At 41.5% G+C, this 26,808-nt stretch overlaps 1 protein-coding gene across 1 annotated transcript in view; it reads left to right on the top strand.

Moving 5' to 3' along the window:
- Positions 1-26,697, top strand: part of Nckap5 (NCK associated protein 5) — a 544,909-nt gene extending 518,212 nt beyond the window's left edge. Inside the window, exon 16 of the mRNA XM_035445835.1 lies at positions 25,304-26,697. Coding sequence (XP_035301726.1) covers positions 25,304-25,585 — 282 coding nt within the window. The 3' untranslated portion in view covers positions 25,586-26,697. The remainder of the gene's footprint in view (positions 1-25,303) is intronic.
- Positions 26,698-26,808: the final 111 nt, after the last annotated feature.

Genomic DNA, 26,808 nt, shown 5'->3' on the forward strand with positions numbered 1-26,808 from the left:
TTTGACTTCAGTGAGAAGAGATCAGCTTGGACCTGCTGGGTTCTTGGGAACCTGGCATAACATGTGCCTCAAACAAACAACCACAGGGAGCTGTAATTTGCAGCCAGAAGAAGCAGTTGGAGAACCCTAGGGGGAGAATATCTCAGAGATATTTTTCTAACTTACATAATCAGAGCAAACAAACCAAAGGACTTTACCCGTAAGTCCTTTGGTCCCTATGACACATGCAAATTTCAGAGTTGTCATCTCAGTTACTTTTGTGTAGCTGTGATACAATCTCTAAGAAAAGCACCTTGAGAGACAAATGTTCCTCTGTCTCACAGGTCAAATCCATAGAGGAGTAAGGCTAGCAGGAGCTTGGAGCAGTTGGTCACATCCAAAACCAGGAAGCCAAGAGAGATGAATGCATGGTCACTACCACTTGCCTCCTTGTTCCAGTGTATACAGACCAGGGAGTGGGCCTGCCCTCAGTCAAAATGGGACTTCTCATATCAATGAAGGTGATCAAGATCACCCCCACAGTCGGCCTCGAGTGATTCTAGACTCTTTGAAGGTGACAGCCCTGACTGTCACAGGAGTATGTCCCAGTTACAACATGGGTACAAGGAGCAGTGCTCCCAAGGTGGCAGTGGGAGCTATGAAAATGCAGGGAGGTAAATGGGAAATGGAGACTGCACTTTGTTCACTTACAATGGAACTAGCCGGCAACACCCTGGCTTCCATCTTAAACCATGTAGTGACTTAATTAGAAAGATGTTTACATGTTTGCTTTTATTCTAACACTACAGCTAATTATTTCCCAGCACTCCTTGTTCTTCACAGTGTGATATAAGTTTCTCATTTATGATTCATTGATTCAAGACTATTTATGTGGTTCATGCTGTTTAATAGGTGTCATTCTGGGCATGGTAGATAGAGCAAATTAAAAAAAAAAAAGACTAAGTCCTTGCCTTATTTAGCTAAGAAGGAAATAAACAAAATAGAATGCAGTCAGTCAGCCTCCATACTTGCAAGTTCCACATACCAAGGATTCAGCCAAGTCTGAATAGAAAAATACCAAAGTGCACCTGTATAGAACAGATGAAAACACTCTAAGTCATCATCATTCCCTAAACAAGGTGAGGTAAGAGCAATAGCATTTCCAGTGTGACACATGTAACGAGAAATCCAGAGGCCATTCACACTAGACGGTAACACTGTAACCATATAAGTGAATCATTTGAGCACCTAGCATCCCTACAGGGTGTGAGGGCATCCTAGATCCACGTCTGTGGCTACTGACAAATGACTATAAAACGTCTCAACTAATGATGTATGCTTTTAAAACATTAATTAGGTGGTGGTGGTGGAGTGTGTGTGTGTGTGTCCTTGCGTGTGGATGTGTGGACACATGAGCTGGTGATCACAGTACACATGTGGAGACCAGAGGATAATTTCCTGTAGTTGGTTCTCTCTCTCTCTCTCTCTCTCTCTCTCTCTCTCTCTCTCTCTCTCTCTCTCTCTCTCTCTCTCTCTCTCTGTTCCTCTTTCTCTCTCTCTTTGTTCCTCTGTGTGTGTGTTCGTCTCTCTTTGTTCTCCCCCTTCTCTCTTTCTTGTTTCTGGGGATTGAATTCAGGCCCTCATGCTTAGTGGTAAGAATCTTTCATCACTGAGGTGTCTAGGCAACCCAGTGATGTACATTTTTAAATGGGGAAAACTGGGTGCATATAAAATAACGAGCCCACTGCCTACAGAGACTGACTGGGTGGGGGGGGGTCTCTCTGAAGAGTGAATGATTGAACAAAAGATTGGATGAAGTATTGACATGTGATATATGCTAGAGCTTATGAGCAGAGTATAGGAAGTACAGTGACATGATTGGTATGTCTCCAGGCCAGTGTGGACAGAGCATATTGATAGAAGGGATGGAAATCAGGGTGGAGAAGAATTCAGGAGCCAATTGTGTAAGACCTATTGGCATTGAAAAGGCTCGAGGTTCCAGTCCCAGCAAAGGGAATGGTGGGAGCAATTTGAACAGGATAGTGAGTGATTCAGTTTCCAGGGAATATAACCGCTTCAGCAACGAAGAGCAGGATCATAGGAAATGAGCATGGACCACTGAGGCTATCCAGGAGATAGCGGCAGAAATCAGATGGTAAAGAATGACTGAGTTTAGATTGTAGGTTTTTGAACTATTTTAATACGTGTGTGTGTGTGCACGCACGTGCACACGCATGCGTGCGTGCATACACACACATGCTCATGAACATGTCATATGGGGTGCAGAGAACAACTTGTGTGTGTCAGTTCTCTCTGTCTACTATGTGTGTTCTGGGGAACAAACTCAAATATTCAAGCTTGGCAGCAAGCACCTTTACAGGCTAAGCATCTTACCAGCCATAGATCATGAGTGTTTTTACAGCAGAACACAGAGAACTTGATGCTGTTGTTAGCCAGGGTCTAGGGTGGAAACAAAAATACCAGGTCTTTCTGATGATGGAATTCAATACCAGGTTCGGTTTCTTCAAATAATGGCAAGCTGAGGCCCTTAATGGGAGACAGTGGTGATCCAGAGCTCAGCAGAAGAAGTAATTCACAGCTGCCCCCCCAAATGGAGAGACAATGGCAAAAAGTAGCATAAGGGCCAAAGGCTGGACCACTCAATGGGAACTCAACCCACCATAAACAGCCCCTGGAAATAGGTGGCAATTGGGAAAGAAACAGAGCTGTCAGGCTCAGTGTAGGGCAAAGGCAGGAGGAGGTCCTTGCTTCCTCTCCTCAACCTGATGTTCAGACTTAACACCATTGACTCTGATTGACTGAATATCCCACCAAAATCAGAAAGAACACAGGAAATATAGCTATGGTGATGTGAGGAAAGCTTGCAAAAGGAGAGCGATATAACAAACAGGAGTTGATTAAAAATCAGAGAGAAATAAAAGGTGACTGCAAGTTTCCATGCATGAGATATTGGCACACATATCTCACACTAGCTGCACACAGTAACATGTAGATAGCTGTAATATCTGTACAAACACACACACACACACACACACACACACACACACACGCACACACACACACACACACACACACACGAGATAGGGAGAGCCAAATAGCTTTCATCTCAGTGCCAAAAACAATTCATAGACAGTGAATGCTTGAATTGCTCTATTAGGAAGGATTCTGAGGCTCTATCTAAGAACTTTCTGTGCTTGCTATGCTGAGGGGAGGGGGATGGGACACCTCCATGCCAGGTATCAGCTGTGAAGTGTTCACAGCCACACAGTTGTCAGCCAAGCCTCTCACCGTAGAACGTCATGAAGGGAATCTCTTGTTTTCTTAAAGGCGATGCTAACACCTCACCCCGAATCCCCTGTGGAAAGAAAGAGCCATGATTAAGCTGCAATTCCTGGAAAACAGGTATTCTTCTTCCTTCTTGTCCCCCAGGAAATTAAAGAGATCATGTCCTAGTGTCATTTCTTCCCAAAGGGTTTCCTTTTGTTTATGTGGGAGGGGTTGTTTGTGGAAAGGAATACAAGTGTGTGTTCTGGTGCAAACGTGCATATATATGCATGAGCATGTAGGGGCCAAGACAACTTTGCCTGTTTACTCCCAGATGCCTTTCCACCTTGTGTTCAAGACAGGGTCTCTCATTGGCCTGTAACTTCACCAAGTAGGTTTAGCTGACTAGTCAGTGAGCCCCAGGGATCCACCTGTCTCTACCTCTCATTGCTGAGAATTCAAGCACTTGCCACTGTGCCCAGTTTTACAGGGTTCTGGGGATTGAACTCAAGTCCTCAGGCTTGTGAGGCAAGTGTAACAATGGGTAATTTCTTTCTCCATTCTGCTAAGGAGGATGTGAGGTAGTACACCAGCCCTTTGGCCCTTTTGTTGTTCCACACTCTACAGGCTGCACACAGCACACAAACAGACCTTTGCCCTGACACTGTCTTTGGAAGTTAATCTCCAGCGAATAGTTATTCCTGTCCAGGTGGTGTTGTGGCATCACCCTATGATTACAACGCCAGGGACCCTCGTGCCATTCTAGCGATTTTCCTGCATTCCACGGGGTCCATTCTGTTCAGGGCCCAGCTAATGTAGATATCTGGCACTTGGCATCTTTTAGGAATTCAGCCAGAGCAGCAGCGGGGTCAGGCTGAGGATCTTTTATGGGAAGGAAATCAATCAAGTGGTTCAAGAGTCAAACCTTGGGGATTCCAGGGTGCACTTCCCCCAAAATGATGTGACCTGCTTGCAGTGTGCACCACGGCCAAGCATGTTCCTAATCTCCCTGCTTATCTTTCCCCTGGTTTTTATCGTGAGAACTCTTTTAATCCCCCCCTAAATGGGAATTTGCGGGATTATCTTTAATATTCTGTCAAAGCCTCTGGTGCATGTTAATTATCCGTTTAACTAACTCAGAGCAATTTATGTGGCTATTACCTGAAGATAAAATATTTTACATTTTTTATTTTTAATCTCCAACAGAATAACAAGTTATTTTATTATTCAAATAGGACTCACTTCCTGCTGTGTTCAATACAATTTTTAATAAATATGTAAATTCTAAAATTAATTTACAGCAAACATTGGGAGGCATGATTTTGAGATGACAAAAAAACTTGATGGATTGTAAAATTATATCCCTCCCCCTTAAAATCATCAGTCACTGAGAACAGAATGTGCGGACCTCTTATAATTTTCCAGCCTTTTCTTCATCTTATTTTGTTAGGGACTCACTTTAAATTGATTATAAAGTAGAGTGTTTCTTGGACCATCATTCATTCGCAGATTAATTAGATATTTTAGTTACTAACCCACTGTGAGAAGGCACAGCTGTCACTCCTGTTTTGTTGGTGAGGGTATCAGGAGAATAACTTTGATAACTGTCCCCATGTGACCAAGGCTGCCAGGCCTCACTGACCAAACTCTGGCCACATGAAGTAACACATCCTTTACCTTGCTTGTGTGTGTGTGTGTGTGTGTGTGTGTGTGTGTGTGTGTGTGTATGAGAGAGAGAGATGCACATGTGCCCATGAGTGCACAGAGATCAGAGGTCTGTCAATATTAGCTGTCATCCCCTGTAACTTCCACCTTGCCTTTAGAGATAGGGTCTCTCACTGACCCAGGGGCTCACACCAACTCAAGACCCTGTGACCTGTCATTGTCTATCTCCACAGGTGACCTCCACCACATCTAACTTTTTGCATAGATACTGGGGATCCAGATATGGTCCTCATTTTCATGAAAGCACCGTACTCACTGAGCCATGTCTATGGTCCCCCAATATGTTTCTTTTCTAATTGGTAGACAGCAAGATATCTATATTGGCTGTGGCCAATAGATCAAAATGTGACTTGGTATTTTCCTTGCTTGAGATGAAATTTTTGTAGCTGTTCTCTAAAACCTCTAAAAGGAAGGGAAACAAAAGTACCGTGCCTACTGGGTTTGGACTCACAGCACACCTCTTTCCTGGTATTTTCCCATTGGACACAGTCTTTGGTTCAATTTTATAGTTTTTAGTAATCCTTTGATAGCCCTAAATCCCATTTCTCTCTCTCTCTCTCTCTCTCTCTCTCTCTCTCTCTCTCTCTCTCTCTTCTCTCTCTCTCTCTCTCTCTCTCTCTCTCTCTCTCTCTCTCTGTGTGTGTGTGTGTGTATGTATGTTCTTATGAAGTGGGAGGGCCTATGTGTACATGTACAGAGATGCAGAAGACAACCACAGATGTAACTGAGGCACTGTCCCCTTATTTTGAGACAATCTCTCACTGATTTGGTATATTTTTAGGCTGGCTGGCCATGGAGTTCCAAGAATAGGTCTGTGTCTGCCTCTTCGGGTCTAGAATTGCAACACACCCGACCACACCCTGCCACTTACATGGCTGCTATGTATGGAACTCAGTTCTTCGGACTTGTGTGACAAACGTGTGATGACTGAGCTATTATCTCCCTAGTGCCCCACCCCCAACACAAACTATGTCAGTAACTTCTTTAGAATAGATATAAGGAAAATTAGTTTCTAAGTCAATTAAGAAAACTATAGATATAGATATGTGTAGCAGGGAAATTGGGCTTGGAACCCAGCGAAGAGAAACACCGGCCTGCTCATATTTAAGTAGCTGGAAGTCTGGTTTTCATGAAGCTAAGAACTGGACAATTATCTTGCTTCTACCCTCAAAACTATATCAGTTTTGGCATGTGATGAAGTTGCTACCTTTTACATGAGTCAGCTTTTGCCACCTTTTGGTTCCCTGTGTACCTGGACATAACTTGGGCCAGGGGCCTCTTAAGGTGAGGAAGTTATCACTTAGCACTACATCCTGAACATGAGCCTGGTGAGGACAACTGGTCTTTCCACAGTTCTCGTTAAGTCTTGTGTTCTGTGTGTCTGGGTGTGCAAACATGTGTGGAAGCCAAAGGACAGCATTAGGAGTCATGCCTCAGGGTGTCATCCACCTCGTTTTTTTGTTTTTTGTTTGTTTGTTTGTTTGTTTGTTTGTTTTTGACTGCCTGCCAAACCCCAGAGATCCCCAAGTCTTCTCCTCCCTAGGGCTAGGAATATGAGGGTACACCACACATCAGGCACTTTCATCTGGGGTCACGGAATGAAACTCAGATCTTTATACTTACAAAGAAATGCTCCATTGACTGAGCCATCCCTCCAACCCCATTGCTGATGGTCTGATCCCTAATCACTCTTGATTTGTTTTTGAATCACTATCCTTTCAGCTTTTGTATGGTGGGTTCTTCCAGGGAGGCTAGCTTATTGCAGCAAAAGTATGCCTTCAAAGTACATGCTAATCCAAGTTTTCTGGAAAACACCTTTTGTTTTTCCATTTACCTATTGAGGAAATAGTCACGTCCATGCACAAGTTCTAAACAAAGAAAACCTGATGTCTTCTGGGTGGTTAGAGACTAACTACCCTTTGGGGTATGAACAGAATTCCCACTGGAGATACCAGCATCTCATTCTTGGAAACCAGTCATTTTCAGAGGCATGAAAATGTATTACAGGGAGAAAGTTCTAGAGAAAAATAAGGATTCTCTAATACATGTGGTCAGGCATGTGGCACAGGGGCATGAAGACACATAAAGTCATCACCCCTACATGGGAGCCACATCACAAACATGTATATTATAACATCGTCTAGCTCTTCTCACAATGCTGGTCTACAGAGGAGTGGAGGGAGAACAAGCTGGCTCCTAGACAGAAAATGATTCTGAGATTTGCCAGCACCTGTGTCAGGAGATGAGCGGCTGATGGTGATCCCAAAGGGTATACCAGTGCACTTATATGTGTGTACGTATATGCATTCATATTTTTCAGGTAAATGTGCATGCATACATATTTATCCAGGTGTGTGCATATGGGAGCACACATTTGTATGTGCATTTATTTGTGTGCAGGTACATTTGCAGGCATGTGTGTATGCATATGGAGGTCATGTGTAATGTGAGATTTTTCTGGCCCAGCAGGTCCCGCTGGCCTTCTCTGCCCCAATGAAGCACACAGATGCTATATAGTTTTGAATACTGTTGGCCTTTGGCTAAGGTTTCTTATTCTTAAATTTTAACCCATTTCTGTAAATCTAAATCTAAGTACTTCCATGTGGTCTTCTCTTACCGGAGAAAGTTCAGGTCCTCTTACTTTGTTGGGGTCTACATCGAGCCTGCTCAGCGTCTCCACAGAGAAGAGAAGAGCAGAGAGCGATATCCTGTTTGTCCCTGCTTGTATTCTGATTCAGCCCAGCTAGGTCACTTCTTGCCTGGCCAATCAGCTAATCAGTGTTTTATTCATTAAGCAATAAGAGAAACATATACACGAAAGGACTTCCCTCATCAGTCATGGTAACCTCAGATGTCATTCTAGGACACTGTCTATCTTAGTTTTTGAAACAGAGCCTCTAACTTGCCTAGAAGCCATCTATTAGACTGGACTGGTTGTCCAGTGAGCCTCAGAGATCTACCTTCTCTGCCTCCTCTGCACTGGCCACCATGCCCAGCTCTTTTCACATGGGTTCTGGGAATCAAACTCAGGTTCTCATGTTTGTGTAGGAAGCACTTTGATGACTGAGTCAGCTCATCAGCCTCAGGGTAAAACCTTTTAGAGAGTGTAATATGTGAACCTAAGCCTGGAGACTGCTTGCTGGACTCCAAATTCTGCCCATTGCTATCCTCAAATGGCCATATAAATAATAATCCTGGCATCTATCTGCATGCTACTGACCCTCCATCAAGATGTTGCTGAGCAGGCTTAATTTTATCTGCAAATCCTGGATCACTGGGGTCCTGATTACTTTTCAGATTGTTCTTTGGCCCGTGTGATCCTTGCCTCCTGATGCTTCTGGGTGCTACATGGTTGAGCCCATTAATATTCTGAGTTTGTCTGGCAATAGAGAATTTTCTGTTTTCCCCACTTCCACAGAGGACAATTCATCTTCCAGTTACAATTTTTTCAAAGGGAAGACAACATCATCTGCATCGTCATTACTGGTGGATATGTGTGGGTATGCATGTGCCACCAGATATGTATGTGTATGTGGTTGCAAGTACCACAGCATGCATATAGCTTTAAGGGAACAACTTTGCAGAGCTGGCTTTTTCCTTCAACTTTTACATGGATTCTGGATACTGAACTCAGGTCATGAGGTTCACATGGCAAGTATTTTTACCCATTGTGTCAGACACTGGCCCTAGGAGCTTGCATTTTTCCTGAATTTAAGGTCTATGTCTTCAGCTGCCCATAAGCTTAACAAGATCAAATACCGGAAACCTAAAAGATGGACAGGTGTCTCTGACCCTGAGAAGCCAATCCCAGTCTCCTGTGCAATCCCACAGCACTTAAATCCTGGAGAAGCTGCTGTTTCTCCTGCTAGGCCCACCTACTTTTCAAGAACCTTGCTTCCATGGGGAGGAAAATAGGAGATACTTCCTTCTTCATCTGCTGCCTGGGGAGAAGGAGGACCTATGGCATCAAGAGGTGAAGAGAGAGTTCATTATCAATCTTAGCTCCCAGACTTAGTAAGCCGGGAGCATGTTTGTCTAGATGGTGGGAGATGTCTTTAGCTGGAGCTCCCTCTCCTGTAGGTAATTTATGCATGAGCCAGGAGCTCTGCCTGCCCCTCCACTCCAAAAACCATTCGTTTCCCACTTACTTGGTGAAGGGTTTCGGTGTCGCCTTCCAGGTCCCTCCAAGCATTATGGGGGTCTTGTGGAATGGGGGTCACTGGACCCACAGCAGAACATGAGTTTCTACTTCATGCAAGCACACGGCTGCTCGTCCAAGATGAGCATATTGACACTCTCACAAACATTTTCCCTCTCTGCAATTTTTTTCTTTTTTTTGGCCTGAGGCAGGAGGAAGAGACCTTCTCATTATTTATCGTGAGCATTTGATAGGCCGCCTTTGAGAAGGTCATTGTCTGCTACGGCAAAATAATCACGGGATTTCTAGACAAGATGGCAAGAGTAAAAAAAAAAATGATTCATTATTTCAAGAATTATTTTGCCTTCAGTCTCTGAAATGGATGGAGGCTTCTAACAGTATGTGAGCAAGAGAGCAAGGCTTAACTCATTACATGAAAGGTTGCACTTTAAAGGGAAAAGAAGTTCAAACATTACATATTTAGCTCCACTGTAATGTAACAAGGGTCAAGGCAGTCAGTCTATCAGGTACCCCCTGGGCTTCTGGATATTGTTGTACATCTCTCTGAATAGGAAGAAACCCACTGTGCTCCCTTCTCCTCATCAGCCTGCACAAATGAGACCTGAAGAAAGTCTCCAGGCTCTATTCAAGCAGTAGTGCTTCCTATGATCTCTTTGGGATGTGGGACTGGATGGTCCATCTCACAGGATTACCCCATCCCCACCGTACTGCCTCCCGTGCCGCACATAACCATACATGTCAGTTTCTTTTCCGATGCTATGATGATACTCTGACAAAAGCTACTTATGGGAGAAAGGGCTCTTTTGGACTCAAAGTCTATCACGATGGGGAAATGGAGGCAGAAAGAGCTCAAAACAGTTGGTCACATGATTTCTGCAGTTAGAGGACAGCAGCCAATGAAGACAGCTAGTGCTCAGCTCCATTTCTTTAATGACACAGTCCCAGACCTAGCCAGGGAATGATGCAACTGACAGTGAGTTGGTCTTTCAATCTCAATGAACACAATCAAGATAAGCTCCAGTAGGCCCATCTCCCAGGGGATCCGGCGTTCTGTCAGGCTCACAATTAACAGGAACACCAGACCATAAATTCAGCACTATTTATTTTTCTGGGATTAGGGATGCACAGCTGCTTAACAGCTATGGATATCATCACTTAATAGACCAAAAGTTAATCTGTGGGGCTGGAGAGATGGCTCAGCAGTTCCAAGCACCACTGTTCTTGTATGAACTGAGTTTAGTCCTATCATCCAGGTCAGGCAACTCACAACCACCTGTAACTTCAGCTCCTGGGAATCTGACTCCCTCTTGTGGCCTCTATGGGTATCTGTACTCACCAGTTCACATACCCACCCAAACACACATGCACACACACAATTAAAAATAGAGGAGGCTGGGCTGTGGTGGTGCACACCTTTAATCCTTGCACTCAGGATGCAGAAACAGGCGGATCTCTGTGAGTTCAAGGACAATCTGGTCTACAGAGGGAGTTCCAGGACAGCTAAGGATACAAAGAAAAACCCTAGCTCAAAAACAAAATAAAGTTAGTCTACCATGTAAGAAATATACTATAATTGGTACCAAGACATGTATTATGTGGTATAATTTTTACAATAAATTTGGTTTGGCCTAAGTGCAAGGCAGCTTGCCCGATAATGATACAGAATTTAAAAATGAAAACAGAGAGGCTGGGCGATCGATATGACCTTGACTACTTACAAGCCAAATAACTTATGGAAATAATGTGAAGACCCCTGTGAACTCTTTGGCCTGACAGGAGGGCTTTAAATAATATTTTAAGAAAACCAAGAGCAAACATCCCTTGGACCTTCTTTTCAGATTAGATCTGAAATGAAAAACCCTGAGTAACACAATTAACTATTGATTTTGTTGATCCATCTTTAATTCTCAGAGCAATTGAGTTGTGTTTACACAGTCATGCGGGGCAGACATACCTCACTGGGAGCAAGGCGCCTTTTGCTTTTACATTAATTTAAAAATTAAATTGTTCTCTGCGCGATAGACAAAAATAAAGTTTATTTTTTATTTTCACGGGTGGTTGACTTACAGATCATATAGTATTATTAAGCCAGCTAAGATGGCTTATGAAGAGAATGCCTTTGAGAATGCAGCAATTAGTTGGCTAGGGGAATAGACAGTGCTCTCTCCTCACCCACAATAGGTTTTGGGGGTGTTTTGTTGTTTTTTTGTTTTTTGGGTTTTTGCCTGTGCTCTCAGGTACCCAGATGCTATGGTTTGAATGTGAACTGTCCCCCACAGGTATGTGCCCTCAGTACTTGGTCCCCAGCTAGTACTCCTGTTTAAGACAGTTCCAAACATTTAGGAGATGGAGACTTGTTGGAGAAAGTGAGTATCTGGAGGCAGACCTTGAGATTTGATAGCCCCACTTTCTACTTCCTGAACACAGATGCAATGTGACCAGCTACCTCATGCTCCTGCTATCATGTCTTCCCCACCAGGGTGAATTATATCTTTTTTTTTAAACTATAAACCAAAATAATACCCTTCCTCCCTTACATTACTTCTTGTCAGGTATTTGGTCTCAACAATAAGAAAGTAACTTATACACCATAGTCGAGCACAGTCCGCAAATAAAGAATTCATACGTTTCAGCTTGCACACTATTCTGAGTAGCATGATGAAATCTCGTATGTCCCATTCTGCTCTAGATGTGAGCTGTTTCCTCAACATACCCACACTGTATACACTACCCACTCTTTACTTACTGAGCCACCGCTCCATCCAAGATATCCATAGTACCTATACTACCTACCATTTGATTCATTAGACACCTCAGTTATCAGATCAACTGTCACATCATCAGAGTGCTATGTTCAATTACAGCTTGCTTACCAGGCTCATTCTATGTAACAATACTCATGTCATGTTTCACCTAATCTCATTACCTAGACACTGTATCATCTCACATTATATCAAGAGCATGAGTACAATAAATAAGGTATTTTATGAGAGACTCTAAATTCACATGAAATATTATTGCTAGTATCCTATGTTATTATTAATTTCTCATTACACCTAATTTGTTGACTAAATTTTCATCACATGTATGGATATAAATAATAATAGTATGTATAAAGTTCAGTACTATATGTGATTTTGGACACCCACTGGGAGGTTTAACACATTCCTCCCACAGATTAGAGGAGACAGCTGTTCCTCACTCAGGTCAGCAGAGGTGTTAAGATGCGTCCGCATGTTGCCTGGTGCTCGAATTTTGGAGTTAAGATAGGTATAGCTTAATCTCTCTACAGTTTAATTTCTAAAATTGGCACACTAGTAATATTTGTAGATTTTCACTGTCAGTTTTACTGTTGCCTCTAAGAATATCATCAGTGTGACTTCACACCCTGAGTTACACAAACACACACACACCACCAGTTCTCCCCTGCCTGAAGAACATAAGACAACTCTGGGCTTGAACAAATTGCCTGAGACTAGCTCAAACCAAGTGAAGTATTTCTTGATGACTGCATTTAGGGAAAGGGCAAAGCCAATGTGTGCACAATCTGCCATGGGTCTGCTCTTTTCAATAACATTTTGTATTGGCTATTGTGTCTGGATTTTCAGACTATAATAGCAGCTGGTGGTTTCTGGATCTTTAGAACAATTTCCACCAGGGAATTTTCTCCTTAGAAGAAAGATCAATAAATTAGTGTCACTTCTGAGTTGCCCCAGCTTTCAGGATTCAATATGTCAAATGATTTTATGCAAAGGAAAAACTGACCAGCCACAGAACTGAAACATCAACCACATTAGGAGGTGAATAGCCTACAATGGAGTAAAACAACACCCCCACCTCCCCAGCAATCGGTGTGCTCTTGCATGAATTTTAGGCTGCACTCCCACTTAATTCCAGACCTGTTGTAAGATGACTGAGAGATTGGAGGTTGAAGTGCATAAAGTATCCCTCCCTACTCTATTGGAATAAACGCTGGTTGTCTAGTTATTTCGAGTGAGCCGTGTGAAGCCAAGGATAGCTAAAACCAAATAACCAAAACTGTAAGTTTACTTAAAACACTATAAGACTTAGTTTGTATACATACACATACACACACACACACACAGAGAGAGAGAGAGAGAGAGAGAGAGAGAGAGAGAGAGAGAGAGAGAGAGAGAGACAGAGAGAGAGAGAGAGAAGGTGATTACATAGTTCTTGAGTATGAATGTCATAGATGATGACCTTGAGCTGCAATGCCAAGTCCTTGTGGGATGCAGACTAGGAAAATGGCTTGTTCAGTGATATTCTTTCTGCTTAAATATGAATTCAGATCATATCCAAAATTGAGGTGGGAGCAACTGAGAAAGACTCACCAATGGCCTCTTGCTTCCACACATGTCCATACACATGTATCTGTAAGCATATGTACACATACTTGCTCAAACATAGAAAACACATGGCTAGAAAGTAGAACAACCCCTTTGGGCTTTGACAGTCATTGGATGCCCTGTTAATAAACACATAACACTTGGGTATAATTTTACAATCTCTAACCCTTTGATGATGACATTGGATGTTTTCTCATGAAAGGAGAATTTCCAGGACTAAATAAAAGCCATAGTGTAATTTTTTAATATATTGATCTGATTCAAGGAAAAAATATGTATTTTACTTTTCTTGTAAGAACAGCCAAAACCCTGCCACTCCAAAGTAAAAACATAGCTTTGTGGAAGTAAGAAAGCATGGATGTTCACTTCATGCTACATTTCCTTTGGCAATGTCTACAGGCCTTTGTGTTACAAAGGTACATATCTAAGCCAGACAGGTGTATAACTGTATTTAAGATACAGGGTAATTCAAAGGTCTGTGAGGGAGATATAGTTTAATTTGTCTTTGAAATCATGCAAGTAGCATATGTGTGTATGTCTATATGTATGTATATATTTGTTTAGTACATGTGGATTATAACTATACATATGTGTTTGCATATATATGTGTATAAATGGGTGTTTATAGTGTATTGTGTGCATGCATGAACGTGTATGTATACATGTGTATGTGTTCATATATGTATGCATGTTTTATAAGTGTAAGGTATATGTTTGTATGTGTGTGTATTTGTATGTGTGTGTGTTTATAAACTCATTCATAATTGTGCCTGTGAATTAAAGACAGTCTTAGTGTCACACTCTCATCAGCTGACACCATAACTGACCAGTCTGAAGGTTTCTAGCTCAGTGTTTACTCCATTTTCTTTTTTTCCCCCAAGGCAGGATTTCTCCATGGCTTTGGAGACTGTCCTGGAACTAGCTCTTGTAGACCAGGCTGGTCTTGAACTCACAGAGATCCGCCTGCCTCTGCCTCCCAAGTGCTGGGATTAAAGGCGTGTACCACCAATGCCTGGCTATGTGCTCCATTTTCATTCCTGAATGCTTTTTTGTTGCCATTCTGGGCAGAAAGGAATGTAACAATGCAGAAAACTATGTTTCATTTAGTTACACTACTTACACAAGTTGCTATCAGTGGACTGGTTTGTTTGCCTAATTCCAGGTCAGTATAAAATAATGGCTGTTTTACTTTTGGGAAAATGGATCAATTCTCATGAAGTCTCCTGCACTGAAAGTACATTATGCTATTTTTTATATATGTATGTGATGTGTGTTCATAGATCTATGTGTGTTACACTGTGTGTATATATGTACATTTGGAGTGTGGAGGTCAGAGGTTTGTGCAGGGAATTATCCTCTGTTGCTTTTCTACCTATTTATTGAGACGGGGTATCTCAGTCAAACCTAGAGCTTGCTGATGAGGCCAGTCTTGCTTGCCAGCTTTCTCTATGGATCTCATCCCAACCTTTTGGGGCTGGAATTGCAGGTAGGCCTACATTTCTATGGCTTCAGGTGATCTAAACAAATGTGTCCTCTTGCTTACACAACAGGCACTTTACCCACTGAGCCATCTCTTCAGCCTCAAGCTATGTTTTAAATTCTATTTGTGGACGAATCTACTACCATGAGTAGGGACGGGAGAATGAAAGTTCTTAAATGGACATTTTAGGTGATATCCCCAAATCAAGAATTTTAGAAATATCAAGTGTGTTTCCATGTTTACTCCAGTTTTCCCCATCAGTATGCATTCCCTCTTCCTAAGTGCCCTTCTCTGACTTAACAAAGTTGTGATATTCTTTTTATTATATTTTACTGGTAAAGAGTACCTTTTTGCCTATCTTACATGTCTGAGAATGAATCTGCAGTCTGGTTAGGGTTTGTTTTTTGGTTTGTTTGCTTTGGTTTTGGTTTGGTTTTGGGGATTTTTGTTTGTTTGTTTGTTTGGTTGGTTTTTTTGTTTTGTTTTGTTTTTTGTTTTTGTTTTTTTTTTTCAGCTTGACACAAACTAGAGACACATGAGAAGAAAGAACCTTAACTGAGAAAATGCCCCCATCCTGTTGGCCTGTGGACATGTCTATAAAGCCTGCAGGGAATTTTTTTAATTGCTGATCAATGTGGGAGAGCCATGCCCACTGTGATTGGTTCTACCACTGAACTGATGGTCATAGGTTATACAAGAAAGTAAGCTAAGCAATCCTTGGAGAACAAGCCAGTCAACGGCTTTCCTCTATGGTTCCTACCCTGCCTCCTCTCAATGATGGCCTCTAATCAGAACATGTAGACCAGATAAATCCTTTTTCTCTTGCCTTTAAATGGCTCCATGGCCGCTGTATCTTTTTGATGTGCATCCCTCCATTTCCATGAGATGTACCATTTTCTAGAAATCCCAAGCTTCTTACCTTCTGTCCACTTTTTTTGTGAATTCATTTTTCCCCACCCTGGGTTCAAGAGTTCCTGAAAAGGTCATTGGAAACCATTGATCACAGTTAAAGACAGCAATGGAGTTAATTTAGTCATAAAAGCACATCTCAGCTGGAAATTACTCTTTCACCTAATAAAACCAGTTTGCCCACGAGATGCTAAGAAATTTGCAAGACCCCAGGAATGAAACAGAGTGCCCCAAAGTGCTGAATCACAGCTCCCTGCCTGTGGTTGAATGGAGAGAATGGTTCTCTGTTGTAACAGGTCATATTAAATTTTCAGGAGAGCAAGTGAAGTCATGTGTCCAGTTGAGTTAATAGAAGGAATGCAGTGCCAAGAGAGGGTAATTATCTGTGCTGGAATCTGACCAGGTTAACGGGGTTAACGCCACAACTCTTGAGGAGAGCATGGAAGGGTCTCTAGTGCTCACCAAAGGTCCTGCTGTCTGTTTTTACGTATCAGACAGAAGGCAGCTCCACCAGGAATACAGCACAAGAGACGTTATGGAACAGCTTCACTAGTGCCTCTGAGCAAAGACAAATGGTTGCATCAATACCCTTGAGATGGACCTGCCCCAGGAAATGCCAGTTACAATGGACTTGAAGTTATACATAACCTTCTACTAAAAGACCTATATTAAAATGCCTTCCCTCAAACCCCAGCATGACAGGATGATAAAACTCTACACAGATTCTCTCTTCCCAGTGCCCAAGGTGGGAAAAATCACAACTTCAGCTACAAACTGTCTGTCCTGTTGTTTGCCTATGAAATGCGGCCATAGGCTCATGTGTTCCAACCCTTGATTCCAAGCACTGTTTGCAAAGGTTGCTAAACCTTTAGGAGATCCACTTGCAAGAGGAAATGGATCACTATGAGCAACCTTGAGGCTTTGTAGCCCAGCGACATTTTCTGTCTGATCTTGGTGTTCTGACTACAGAGGCAATATAGACAGATGCCATGATCAACTGTATCCCCACAAACCATGAGTTAAAATAAACTGTCTAATAAGTTGCTTCTTGTCAGATAGTTCATCCCAGCAACAAAAATAATAAATAATACAAACTCCAAAACCCTGGCTTAGGCAGCCTCCTTTATTTGACTTACCTGCTTCCAAATGGAAGCTCTCTTCTCTTTCTCATCTCCTGAGTCATCTCCCTCCATATCTATACCCAGAGAGGCTTCTCTATTCAACCCATTTTGCCTCAGCCTCTGAATTTCCTCATCTTCTTGGCCCTATTGTGTCTGTGACTATTTGGCTAAAGTCTGCATTCAAGAGCCAGTCATAGTGGTCAATATCTATAATCTGAGTACCTGGGAAACTGAAGCAGGATAATTGCGAGTTTGAAAACACCTGGGCTACAGACAAAATTCACGGCCAGCCTGAGCCACATAGGAGTTCAGGACAAAGCCCTAGTGGTGGGGCACCATGGTGACATAGCCTCCTAAGAGTGGGTATGTTCTGAATCAAGGGAACTACTGAGGGTAACATTTCCAGCCTGTTGAGTCTTGGCTTCTCATGCACTTCTCATCAGGGAAATAAAGAGTGACTCATTTCATTAGCAACTTCAGGAAATGTTCTCAAATAATCTTTTTGTATACTGTGAAGATGCGTCTTTGCCAAGTCACCTTCTGATTGGTTTAATAAAAAGATGAATGGCCAGTAGGTAGGCAGGAGAGGAGAGGCAGGACTTCCAGGCAGAGAGAGAAGAAGAGGTGAATCTAGGCACAAGAGAGATGCCAGAGGACACTGAGAGGAAACAGGAGGTGCAAGATAAAAGAGAGGTAAAAAGCTACCAGGCAAAAATGTAGATCGATATAAATGGGTTAGTTTAAGTTATAAGAGCTAGTGGGACAAGCCTAAGCTATAGGCTGAACCTTTGTAATTATTAAGTCTCCATGTTGTTTTTTATGAGCTGGCAGCCCAAAGAAAAATCTGTCAACAAGGAAAGACTCTGGTAATAAGCAGATACCTCAGGAACTCCCTTCATTTATCTCAAGTTGGGCTAGCTATCAGAAGCAAACATTCTTTCTGGTTGTGTGTGATATGAGGGTTCACTCCCCATCTCAGAGATGGCAGTTATGATGCCTAATTTCCCCCCCCTCTCTCTGTCTCTCTCTCTCTGTCTCTCTCTGTCTCTCTCTGTCTCTCTGTCTCTCTCTGTCTCTGTCTCTGTCTCTCTCTCTCTCTCTCTCTCTCTCTCTCTCTCTCTCTCTCTGTGTGTGTGTGTGTGTGTGTGTGTGTGTGTGTGTGTGTGTGTGTGTGTGTGTGTATGTAGAGGCCAGAGGTCAACCTCAATTTTCTTCCTCGTTTGCTCTCTGCCTTTATTTTTCAGACAGGGTCTTTTACTAAGCATAGAGCTCTCTGATTGTGCTTAGCTGTCTGGCTAGTGAGCTACAGGTATCCTTCTGCCTCCTCCTCTCCAGTGCTGGATTACAGGCATGTGCCACCATAGCTAGCTTCTCTCAGTGAGATCTGGAAATGGAACTCAAATACTCATGCTTGTCTAGTAAGCTCATTATTTCTTACCTCTTGTTTCTTGAGGGAGCTTGCACATTTACAGATTTGAAGCTTTCTTGGTAAGAAAGTTGATATTGGAGTCAACTGTCAGCCTTTCACTTTTCTTTTTTAAGTCCTTGAGAACTAAGATGAGGAGGAATAATGTTAAGGTTGTTTATTGAGCCAGTAATAGATGGATACAGGACACCCGATTAAGGCTCCAGAGCTTTATAAAGTGAGAAGATTTGAAAAGAACTTTAATATAAAGAACCAGAGTGTCAGAGGGATTACATAACTAATTAGCACACTGTCAGCAATCTTATAGTAGGTTCCAGATACCTGCTATAATGTGTACTGATGCATTCTGTATTCTGACTGCTTTTTCTCCACTCCCAACTCTTTGGCAGATTAGCCATGCATATTTGGACTAGTATTTAGACCTCTCTGTCTGTATTTTCCCATTTGCGTAATGGGGTTGATAATCGAACTCTCTCATGGGATTGCTTTAAGGATGAAATGAGATAATGCATGCAATAAAGCCACACAGAATTTGACACATAGTAAAAATACTTTGGAAGTTTGGCTACTTGCCTACCATGTGTTTTTCTGGGATGATTGGCAGTGGATCTCTATAACAATAGAGAACTAAGAGACTCAGAATGTTAATTAAGACTCTCTTTGCACTAATTTGGGCCAAGGACTCTGATACTGCTGCGTTAGTGCTCATCTGAGGAAGGAGGCTCAATTTGAATTCCTCCAGTAGCTTTGAATTGCCTTCTGACATCCTACAGCAGGCATGAGAACCAATATCCTTAAGATAAAATCTACAATGAAAATTTATTTGAAATGATGAAATAGTAGCCTTAATCAGAGAATGATAATTCATTTTGCTGTTTTATAAGTTTAACTGTGGGCAGGTGTTGCTAACTATAGAATTTAACATGAATCTCTTACAAGTGCACACTAGCACACACAGGTAGATAGACATAGATGACAGATGGATAGATGATGGATAGGTAGGTAGATAGATAGATAGATAGATAGATAGATAGATAGATATAGGTATATAGCTATAAATGTATCTTTTGCTGGTTTAATCCCTTGAGTTCTTCAGTCTCTCCTCAAATATCCTCACATCTTCTGTAAGAGCTTAGCTCACCTCCTGGTTAATCCTTCCTAACATTAACAATATTGCTCTAGGCAAAGTCTCTTTCATGAGTATCATTGACAGTGAAAACATATGTTATGTGTTCCTATGTAAAAAATAAAATAACAAGTAAACTTCCAGGTCAACCTTCACCTAAATCTTAAATCTGTGCAAATCACAGGTCCCATAAGTATCCCATGTAAGGCACAGTCAGCTCTGGCCTCCCTGACCTTCTATGTTGATGTTAGAGCTGCATGAAAACCTAAAGGGAACCTGTTTAGAAATAAAACTCTTCTATCCCACCTACTGTGCTGAGAATCTGATTGGGTCATTGAGAATCTGTTTGGCACATCTCATTCTGTGTCTCCAGATTTACAGCTAGTTGTCCACTACAGAATCTACTAGACCAAGAGATAGACACTCCTGGCATATATTTACTTGAAATGGACTACAGAACAGTGTACTGAGAAACAGGAGCATATTACATGGCATCACACTGGAATACTCTGCCACTTCTTTCCTGTATCTTAATTCTATTTATCCTTCAAAATATGACCAAGAGAACCTTCTCTTATGGAGTATCCTGTGTGACTCATAACCATAAGATTATTTATGCAGAGTCAGCCATACAGTAAATTGGTTTGATTGATTACTGTTTGACAACAAGTCATTAAATTGGTTGCAGTGTGATTCTCAAGAGGTTTTTGGAGCATACCTCACAGTTCCTTGCTAGCATTATCACTAAGAAGTTTATGTTTGCACTAAAGACAAGAAAATACTATATAAGTATGCAAAGATGCTCATTTCTAACCTGAAAACATGTCCTCCTGTTGCCTGTTTAGCTTACTGTTTTCCCCAAGTGCAACAAAAAGCCCTAACAAGAAAGTCACTCATACAACTGTTGCCACCTATAGGAGACAAATTTAATACAATATTTTTATTTAATTCTGGTGAAATACAACACATGTGAAGGAATGGGATGTTTTATGGAACTGACAAAATTCTGTTGAACACTGGTCTATGCTGGGCTAGTCATTATTGTTCTTCTGTAATTCTTATTTTATTTGCATTATAGCATTTTAAAGTATCTATGCGTACATATACACACATGAATACAGTTTCCAAGGAGGCCAGAAGAGGATGTCAGATCCCTAGGAGCTGCAGTTATAGGTTGTTGTAAACCACCTGACATGGATGCTGGGAACTGAACTCTGGTCTTCTGTAAGAACAGTATTTGCTCTTAAACATGAAATCCTATCCCCAGCCCTATCATTCTTATTTTAGGTGTTACTCTTAAAGACACAATTGACAGATACTTGTTAAGTGTTTTTTTAAGGTAAAGGTTAAGAGCCTGGGATCTGCAAGCACATTGCAATACTCACATAGCACTACAGCAGGACCCTATGAGTTCCTGAACTTCCTCAAGACTCATGGCTATAAATAGAGATGCTAATGACAGCCTTCACATAGAAGTAATTTGGGAACCATGCTCATTGCTGCAATGTCAGCATTGAGTGAGTAGAATTATAGCAAGTTTGAGGTCAACCTGGTCTATATAGTTACTCCCAGGCCCAACTAGGTTACACTTTGAGACCTCAAACAAATAAACAAACCAACAGAGCTAGAGAAATGGTGCCATGGGTAAAGTGTTTCTATGCAAGCTTGAGAATGTGTGTTCGAATCCCCAGAGCCTATATAAAGCCAGACAAGGTAGAGCATGTCTGTAACGCCAGCACTTCTATGGTGAAATGGGAACCTGAGATAGGGCAGGCTGCACAAGCTTGTGAGACGGCAGCCCTAGTGTACACAGCAGTGAGAAACAAAGAGGCCTTGTCTCCAGAGAGCTAGAAGGCAGAGCTAGCACCCAAGGTACAAGGTAGTCCTCTTACTTTATATGCCCACTGTGGCATGTGTACACCTAATATCTCCCTCTCTCTCTCTCTCTCTCTCTCTCTCTCTCTCTCTCTCTCTCTCTCTCATACACACAATCATACATACATATACACACATCATGTATACAAAAAGATTATAAAAACAAATGAATAAAAGACAAGGAAAGGCAAATAATCATAACTGGAAAACAAACTAGATAATCCCTTCAATGTCCTTAGTGTCTACCCCAGTTAATGTGAGCTGTGGTTAGTGTGTGACAGTCACACTATTTTGTTACCATATGCCAGGTAGATCATTATTAACACATTACCAGTTGACCTTGATCACTTCTATTTAAATTTAAAGTCAACATGGCTTCAAACATTTGTAAATACATGATATCTGACAAAGATAGTTACCAGCCTACTTCCATATGTTCCTGGGCAGAGGTAAGAAGTAACAATCTCCAAAGCAACTTGAGATTCTGGAAGGAAACTGAGAAAACATGGACAACTTAGTTTGAGATTCTAGAAGGAAACTGAGAAAAAACATGGACAGCTTAGTATCTGGCTAAGCCTTATGGAGAAAACGGGTGGCAAGGGGAGGGGCAGATAGATATTAGCTGGGAGACTTTTTTCTAGGGAGACAGAACACACACATGTCTACTCACCCTCGATAGGGACAGACCAAAGGAATGGATGCACTGCAGTCTAACTGGGTGAACCGATGAGTTTTTCTCAGGGTTATTAACAGGAGTGTGTGTAAGGGGTTGTTTATAGGAGCTTCTTCCTGAGGCTCCCATTATGAGGCCAGATGAAGAGTGGCCCTTCTTGTCATTTGCACCAATGGTGTGGAACCAAGAAATGGTGTGAACTCACATTTCATTCACTCCACAATGAGAGTGAACTTTCCTTATAACGGACTTTCTCTCCATAACCAGGGTGGCCAGAGTCAGTCAGTCAGATAGACAGACTGTTGATAGACACAAAATTTAGGTAGATTCTAGAGATATATGATAGATCAACTCTTTTATTTTAAAGCTTGAATATTTGTATTGTCTTAGTCATGGTTACTATTACTGTGAGAAAACACTGTCACCAAATCAAGTTGGGAAGGAACAGGCTTGTTCAACCTACACTTCCATATCACTGTTCTTCATTAAAGGAAACCAGGACAGGAACTGACACAACACAGGAACCTAGAGGCAGGAGCTGATGCAGAGGCCATAGATGGGTGCTGTTTACTGGCTTGCTCAGCCTGGTTTGCCCAACTTGCTTTCTTACAGAACCCAGGTCTGCCAAATCAGGAATGGCACTATCCTCGATAGGCTGGCCCACCACATCAATCACTAATTAAGAAAATACCCTATAGGCTTGCTTACAGCTTGATCTTATGAAGGCATTTTTTCAATGGAGGTTCCTTCTTCTGTGATGGCTCTAGCTTGTGTCAAATTGACATAAAACCAGCCAGTACATGTATATATTGCATACTGAGCATGTGTCAGAATCACACTGTGAGTTTGAGCTTGTTTAGAACAGGTGGCAAGGTCCCAGAATTCTGATGTAGCAGGTCTGGGCAAACACCATGAAATTGCATTTCCAACAAGCTCCTTGTTGTTCCAATGGTTGCTGCTAGTCTGGAGAGTGAACTCTGAGAACCACTTTGATAAGGATTGATAAGACGTGTGTGTGTGTGTGTGTGTGTGTGTGTGTGTGTGTGTGTGTGTGGTGTCCTAATGAGTTTCCTTAGGGTTGTTCACAGACACAGGGGGAATCATGTGATTAAAGCAGCACTTACCATCCACTGTGCCACTGAAGAAAATGTGCATGGAACAGCTGCTATGTGGCTAGAGCTGTAAGGTGCCGTGTTTCTAGATTTCCCTAAGTGCTTAAATAAGGCCCACCTGTCACCATCACACCTAAAGAAGGATGTACATAGCGCTCACAGCCAGGAAAATGGTCTAGCTGACACAGAAGCCCAGGTTGTCTCCCTCCAGGGCCTCTAATTAACCTGTTTTACCATGTAGCTTTAGCATCCAAACCCTCCATCTGCCTTGGAGTAGTTTTTCTCGTAAGTTTTTGTTGAATGACTCGGAGATTCACATAGACCAGGTACAGGTGAAAAAATGCAACAAACATGTCGAGGTGATGAGAAATTGTACTGAAGGCTCTTTATTCACCTGAATGTAAAAATATACTCATATTTTATGATAGAGGTAAACATCCTCTCTCTCCAAGCCATTTCCTACTCACCATCCATTGTTAATGTTGTGCCATGTAATTTAGGGGGCAGGGATTAAAAAGGCTTAAAACTTGGCAGGACACAAGAAAGCACTTGCTTGAGTTCTTCCTAATCATTGTCTGTGCTTAGCTAGAAATCTGTGGATCAGCCCCTCACCATGGTTTCCAGGCAACAGTTGAAGATTGAAAACCAGTTCTACAAGTAATACTTCAGCACACTGAGTAATTAAATAAGCACTAATTCAAAGCAGATGCCCAGATCTTCCCATGAAATGACCCCACTCTCTACCAGAAAACCCCCTAGCAGCAGCCCTTAGAACAGTAAAGGCACCCACTTCCATATCTCTTTTCTTTCTGTTGGGTACTTAGCATTTAAGAGTCTACAGGTCTTGACTGCATCCATCTGCCTCCATCAGTTTCCCCATGGCATTTGAAAGTCCAACCATGGGGTTGGGTGGTGGACAGAAATACATGTATTCAAAATCTGACAGATCATTGAAATGGAAGATTTGAGTAACAAAATTGAAAAACAAACATGAGGATATTTTTGTCCTTTTTTAACGTAAGGGGATAGGTCCTACCAACAGAAAGAATAAAAGCCCTACACTCAGCCAACCTGACATGAGATTGTTGCTCTCTGCTGTGCAGGGAAGGCACAGCCAAGTGACCACCAGGCTTATTTCTGATCTAGTGTTCTAGGAAAGTGAGTTAATTAGCCGCATTGTGTGTTTCCCAATAGCTATAGGAAAGGCTTTTGACTTCTTGCTGGAGAGTGGTTTCGAGACTTAACCATCTTCACTCATCTCATTACCTCTGATGTCCCTGCCTCCCTTTGTCCTCACCACAACCTGAATAGCTACTTGAGCAACTGAACATACTCATGCTTACAGGGTAGCTACAATAATTGCCTAGTATAACTGCAGTATTTTATGAAGTCCTGGGGAGTATTAAGAACATCCCATAAATCCCTGGAATAAACTGGTATGTCTGGAACCTTCTGGAAGGAAAGGGTTACTAAACTATAGTACCATTACTTGATTTTTATGCCTTTAGCCCTTCTGGAATCTGCAGTCAATGACTCAGAGCTCTCCTTCAAATATCTTAGGTGCCTAAAAGGGACAAAATTCAAATATGACAATATTCTTAACAAGCTTAATATGTACTTAAATTTTATGGCAATTTAAGGGATTTTCTGCTCTTTTTCCCCCCAAATGACTATAACTTCTGGCTGGAACTCAATCTGTATCCCTTTTAGAAAAAGTGTAAGGAATATTTATTAAGAAAACAGAGGACTTTGAACTTTTGATAGAGAAAAATACGACACCTTACCTGAGCAAATTTCAAATGGATCCGTTTAAAATGAATTAAGTGGCACTTAACTGGTTTGCAAATTGAGATCTATTTATCTCAGTAAAATTATTAAAGTCTTGATTTATCCCTAAAATTAGCTTTATTATTGCATTTAATTACACTGAAAGATTGTTAAGGACTTGTAGGTTCCCTCTATCCCTTTAAACTGTACTTTATTCAGACAATAATTGAATATCAGATAGGATAAATTGATTTTTCCAAAGAATTATGTTTCTAATATTTTCCTCCTTTTTATTGCAGGAACTGAAACAAGTTGAAGAAACAAAAGAAGATCCTGAGAATAGATTATCTGAAATTTCCCTGGAGTCGTTCAATAAATTTAACGGCAATACTGTGATTTTATTAGAAACTGAGAAGTCTCCAAGCAAGGTTAAAGGACAAAAGGAAGAGAAAGGCAAAAAGATAGATGCTTCATCAAGTAACTCGGCTAGGCCTGGCGGAGACAACAACGTGGAGTCTCTGAGTGACTCTTTGTATGATAGTTTCTCCTCTTGTGCAAGTCAAGGCTCCAATGAGGCCTAGAGGAGCACCCCTCAGTGCGACCTGAACACGGTGCACTAGGAAAATGGACACAGAGCTGGGGATGCAGGGGGCACTAACTCCAGAGAAGCTGACAGCAGCCAACACACCAGAGTTTACTCCCCTAGTGGATTGATAAGGATCACCGATACTTACTGTGTTTCATGAGGATTAAAAGAAAAATATGATAGAGAATTCTCAATGTTTGCACTTTTTTGAGTATTTGTATAAAAGCTGTAAATTCTGGGGGAAGAGAAATTATATTTGTAGGGGGAGAAAGATAGCAATAAAAAGAGTTGGCGCCATGCTCTTGAAATGATGTATTAAGTTTTAGAAGTTGATAATATATTTTTTAAAAACTCCAACTAAGGATTTTGTGACATTCATCACCCTGGTCCTCAAATTATTTGTGTTATACTGTTTCAATCTAAAAGTGGGGCCTGCAGAAAAGCCAGAGAGTTGAGGTCATCACTGTTTCTCAACATCTCATTTTGATTGAAAATCTGAATGGTGGTCCAATTTCCCAATTGTCGCTAGGAAGAGATGACATCAGTAGTGCTTCTCCTGGATGCAGAAGGGAGCAAATCTTAGCAGGCTTCACTCCCAGGCATCTTCCATCCTCTCCATTGTATTTCTCTACAATTCTGAGTTTGTTGATTTTTTTTAATCTCCCTACTTTTTTTTTAAGTTAAAATCTGGGTACTCTATTTGCCATATTCACTTCATAAAAATAAATGAATGGTTGGTGCTATGAAACTTTCTTACTTTTTAATATCCTTTTTTTCTATTAAAGACTGTTTATATGTGAGGATAAATTCTATTTTAAAGGTTATGTGTATTTTTTCTAGACGTGAACTATTTATAATTCCTTCTGTACAGAAGCCCGCAGCCCAGGCAGAGTAGAGCTGTGATTAGAATTTGTGCAGTTGCCTTAGCACACTTGTATCTTTATAGAGTATTGTATGACCAGTGTTATTTTGTTTGTGCAATTTGTTGTATTTGGGTTTTGTTATCTTCAATTCAAATTGTGTAAAGCATCTTTGTCTTTCAGACTTTAAAAAAAAATCCTTTTGTTTCATTTCATTTCGGAATAAAAGCCCTATCACATCCTCCAAGAGCAGAAAAGAACTTTATTCAAGAAGTGATTGGTCCCGTGATAATTTTAATCGCGTCCCGAGCTTGCTCTGTGAATAGGTTTCCCTGAAGGAATAAATAAGCTGGCCCCT

This window comes from Cricetulus griseus, chromosome 5 (genome assembly GCF_003668045.3).
Source record: "Cricetulus griseus strain 17A/GY chromosome 5, alternate assembly CriGri-PICRH-1.0, whole genome shotgun sequence".
In the NCBI taxonomy this organism is placed as follows: Eukaryota; Metazoa; Chordata; class Mammalia; order Rodentia; family Cricetidae; genus Cricetulus; species Cricetulus griseus.